Genomic DNA, 4,431 nt, shown 5'->3' with positions numbered 1-4,431 from the left:
CGTCGCTGTAACTTTTTAGCGTGGGCAGAGACTTTACAACCATGGCTTGTGTCAGGCCATTTCTTGTAAATGCCTGCAGTTAGGAGAAAAAGACTTCCGGAATGGGCTGGTCTACTGAAGCTTCAACGCACTCATTGGTCGGAGTGAGTCAGCGTCACATAATCTCCCAGCTATTTCATTCATAACACCGAGCACAATAATACATTTTACAGACAGACGTCCATCACCATCTCAGGATATAACACACAGGGCTGACAGCTCATCAAACTGTAAGTGCTTTTTTTACTTTTGATTTCAAAGGGTCAACGTTTTAATTTGCTTAACGATGTGCATATTAAACTCAAATAAGACTTTGTAAATAGTTATATTTGTTGACTAACTTTCATGAACATGTCCTCCTCGTTGAAGGGAACTCTCCAGAACATCCTTTCTCCAGCATGATGTCAAACACGGGAGGTCGCAGACTGAAGCAGTGGCTGGTGGAGCAGATCCAGAGCGGGCAGTACTCGGGACTGCTGTGGGAGGATGAGAGCCGCACTATGTTCCGAATTCCATGGAAACACGCAGGGAAACAGGACTACAACCAAGAAGTAGACGCATCCATTTTCAAGGTATGACTCCACTCTCATGTGGTCCCATAGACAGATAACTGTGGATGGATTTTTGGTTTTACGCACAAGGCTGCGCGTAAAATCAAAACTTCATAATACATCTTGATTGATCTTTCTAGACTTCTTCAAGTCAATTTATTTGTGACAAAATTAAAGTATTATTTATACTTTCACATTTCATTGTACACGCATGTTTATTTTAAACATAACATTTCTAAACTTTTTTTATTAAATTAAAATTATTATTAACAAAGCCAAAGCCCAACAGTAACACTAATATGTAATCTTACATTCCTAATAAATACCTTTTATCATTATTTTAAACTACATTGTCTTTCTTGCTTTCTTTCTGTTTCTGTTTCTTTCATTAAAGTATTCAACTTACTAAAACAACCTACACAAAATAATGAGTCATATTTATTTTGTCCCTCTACAGGCCTGGGCTGTGTTTAAAGGCAAGTTTAAGGAGGGGGAAAAGGCTGAGCCCGCAACATGGAAGACCAGACTCCGCTGTGCTCTGAATAAAAGCCCTGACTTTGAGGAGGTGGCAGAAAGGTCGCAGCTGGATATCTCTGAGCCCTATAAAGTTTACCGTATTGTGCCCGAGGAAGAGCAGAAGAGTGAGTTTGCGAACAATTGATGTCCTTAAAGCCAGTTTTGATTACTTTTAACTGACATTTGCCTTAAGGCTATCATTAGAACTGCTTTTGAAATGTTGCAGGGTAAAGTTCCTGGTATTCTCCTGCAATAATTATGAATCATGAAAAGAAGTGCCATTTGTGTACAACAAATAGAGTCTTAATGTATTCTTCTCTCACCAGATGGCAAAAGCTCAGTGATGACCATGGCAGGGACCACCAGCTCTGGTGATATAACCGACATGGACTGCAGCCCTGCAGCGATAGAGGAGCTCATTAAAGAGGTATAGGACTACCTATCTGATTAAACCATGTATTAAACCAGATTAACTTTGCCTTTATTGACACTCAACTTTGGTGTCACTTTCTTTTCTGTTTTCCCCACTGTGACCTGAACTTGGTCTACGCAACTGTGAAGTGTACAAAGGTGCTTTGTTGTCAGCGGCTTATAACATTGTTGTCTTTTTTTACAGGAGGAAAGCCAGGCCAGTAGTATCCAGGCCAGTCCAGAATATTGGTCCCAAGGCAGCATCAATGGTAAACATTTTACAATTCAACACATAATCCTCTGACTAAATTAAGCTATAGTTTTTTCAGTAAGTGGTGCAGTAATGTAGGCTGCAGTGCACAGCCATATCTCTCACTTTTTTTTCCTGTCAAGCAAGACCCTTATGTCGTTAAATGCAATGCGCCTTAATGTCTTTGAACATAACCACAGTGGAAAGCACAATGACATGCTCTGTGTTTGTGGGTGCTAAATAGAGGTTATTTGCTTGTCTGTTAAACTCTGCAATGGAAATATTGACTAACATCCTGTTGAACAGGCTGAGAGCCTATTTGTTTTTGAGATCATGCAAGACAATTTTTATTTCTGATGATGCAGCAAAATGAATGACATGCCAGTGTGGTCATGTCCACTGTGGTAATAAGGGCCTTGACTCAAATCTTCCTCCTGTTTTTCACAGCTTTCCCTCTGCATCAGGACCTTTTGCCCACAGGCAATATCAGCTCAGGTATTTTTGCCATTCATTAAAGCATATTAATAACAGCAGACCTACAGTTAGGCATTAACAGTAATAATAACACAAATGGATTTCAAAATGCTGCATTTATTGTGCTTTTGGCCCTTGCCCTCTATTCATTTACCCTGCTAACGAAATGTTTTCTACTCCAGCTTTTTCCCAGATGATTGTCAGTTTCTTCTATGGAGGAAAGCTGATGCACACGACACAAGTTACTCATCCTGAAGGCTGCCGGATCTCCCCACAACAGCACCTGGGACGTGGCGCTCTCTACAGTTCAGACAGCATGCAGAGTGTTAACTTCCCTCCTGCTGAGCTCATAGAGCATGACCGCCAACGCCATGGCACACGTAAGCTCCTGGGCCACCTGGAGAGAGGGGTACTGGTCCGTGCCAACCAAGAGGGCATCTTCATCAAAAGGCTGTGCCAGAGCCGGGTCTTCTGGAGCGGGCTGGCAGAAGTGGGCTCACAATACAGCCCCATGCCTTCTAAACTGGACAGGGATGCCGTAGTGAAGATTTTCGATACAGGAAAGTTTCTTCAAGGTAAGCCTCTACATTATCCGGTCATTTAAATAATAAATCTATGCAAAACCCAAAAAACGTGTATCAATAAGTAAAGCAGAATGTTGATAGATTTATAACAAACAATCTTTTTAATGTTAAAGCTCTACAGCTGTACCAGGATGGCCAGTTTCCTGCTCCTGATCCGACAGTGACTCTGTGTTTTGGAGAGGAGCTCCATGATCTCAGCAATGCCAAGAGCAAACTGATCATTGTGCAGGTAAGACCAGTCAAGCCATAAAACGTGTCTCACTCAAGTATAGTCTGATTGGGCAACACAAAGATTTTCTTTAATCTAGACATTGGCGTATTGACACCTTCCAAAGACTTCTAAAGACCAATCTCTGCAAATTCTGTATGTTGACAACAATAACTCATATTTCTGTCTCATCTCCCAACGGCAGATCACGGTGTTAAACTGTCAGCACCTGCTGGAGGCAGTAAACATGCGTCGCTCCCAGCCTTACTGCAATAACCCAAACCTGGACATGTCTGACAATTTGGCCAGTGATCAGATGGCTCGCATCTACCAGGACTTGTGCAGCTACAGCGGCCCCCAGAGGCCAGCCTGCTACAGGGACAACATGCCTATCACTGCTTGAACTGTGAGCAGCAACACACCGCAGAAGCTGTTTATTGTGCACAAGACTATATACAACATGTTAGGGACATTCCTTATTTTACTGCCACACTGATAAGGTGAATTCAGGTTGAAGCCAGTAGTTAGAGCTGCAGCTTAATATTTGGATGTTCCTAATATTTTGTATCACTTATGTTTATATATTTTGTATTCATATATCACTGACCAACTTCTTGTTTCCAACTTCTGCTTCTACTTTTAGAGGGCTATTAGAGTTTTATAATCCAAATCAAGAGAAAACTTGGCATTTATTTTCATACCTTACAAATATATCTGTAAATATTTCTCACTCTTGTATTCCTGTGGCAAAGCATATTTTTTATTTTAAGAGCCATGTTCTTTTTTGATTTTTAAGCTGAGTTGTTTTGTTTGCATAAGCAGATGATATACAATATATAGGCTGTAGGAGCGGTTGTGGTAAATAGTCGTTTACAAAAGGGTAAGTGGTCCAATCCCCAACCTATGCTTCCAACAGGTTATAAATACCTAGGGCAAGATGCTGGACCCCAAATAGCTCCCAAAGGCTTTGCCGTTGGTGTAGAGGTGCTTTATAAGATGCTTATGATAAATTAGATGTAATGTATCTCAATTCTTGTTGTATGGAATTTTAGATGGAATGTGGCACTGTGTTAGATAGGTTTTACTATCACTGTTTTATAAAGTCCTTTTCTAGTAAAACTATATTTGTACTGAAATACATGTGGATTGTTTCATTTTTATCATGGATTATTACAAAAAGTGACCAATTCAAAATAACATCGTAACAAACAGCAACTAGGGCCGAACAATGTGGATTTTACTCATGATAGACCACCTTTTAGCTCATTGACCACATATTACATATGGCTAAAATCTCCAATTGAAGTCTTTGGTACTTGAAAGCTATAAAACCCAGTAAAAATAAATACGAAACCTTTGTGCATGCCAGGCAAGAAAAGTCAAAATTGAAAAACAATT

The 4,431-nt window shown here is 40.4% G+C and overlaps 1 protein-coding gene across 1 annotated transcript; it reads left to right on the top strand.

The window, feature by feature from the left end:
* The first annotated feature begins 176 nt into the window (after positions 1-176).
* Positions 177-4,169, top strand: irf8 (interferon regulatory factor 8). Its single transcript, XM_034197054.1, has 9 exons — positions 177-269; positions 409-611; positions 1,048-1,231; positions 1,433-1,533; positions 1,723-1,786; positions 2,215-2,262; positions 2,424-2,816; positions 2,939-3,054; positions 3,239-4,169. The coding sequence occupies exons 2-9, from the start codon at positions 438-440 to the stop codon at positions 3,434-3,436; spliced, it is 1,278 nt and encodes a 425-aa protein (XP_034052945.1). The 5' UTR covers positions 177-269; positions 409-437; the 3' UTR covers positions 3,437-4,169.
* The last annotated feature ends 262 nt before the right edge of the window (positions 4,170-4,431 follow it).

The sequence above is a fragment of the Gymnodraco acuticeps genome, unplaced genomic scaffold (assembly GCF_902827175.1).
Source record: "Gymnodraco acuticeps unplaced genomic scaffold, fGymAcu1.1, whole genome shotgun sequence".
NCBI classification, from domain to species: Eukaryota; Metazoa; Chordata; class Actinopteri; order Perciformes; family Bathydraconidae; genus Gymnodraco; species Gymnodraco acuticeps.
Note: the sequence above shows the minus strand (reverse complement) of the source record. Positions and strands in the feature narration are given on the sequence as shown.

Bases quoted from the DNA above. Each gene is read 5' to 3' on its own strand.
- irf8 (XM_034197054.1), top strand. From the start codon at position 438: ATGATGTCAAACACGGGAGGTCGCAGACTGAAGCAGTGGCTGGTGGAG. The intron at 612-1,047 runs GTATGACTCCAC...GTCCCTCTACAG, and splicing joins TAGACGCATCCATTTTCAAG to GCCTGGGCTGTGTTTAAAGG. The intron at 1,787-2,214 runs GTAAACATTTTA...TGTTTTTCACAG, and splicing joins GTCCCAAGGCAGCATCAATG to CTTTCCCTCTGCATCAGGAC.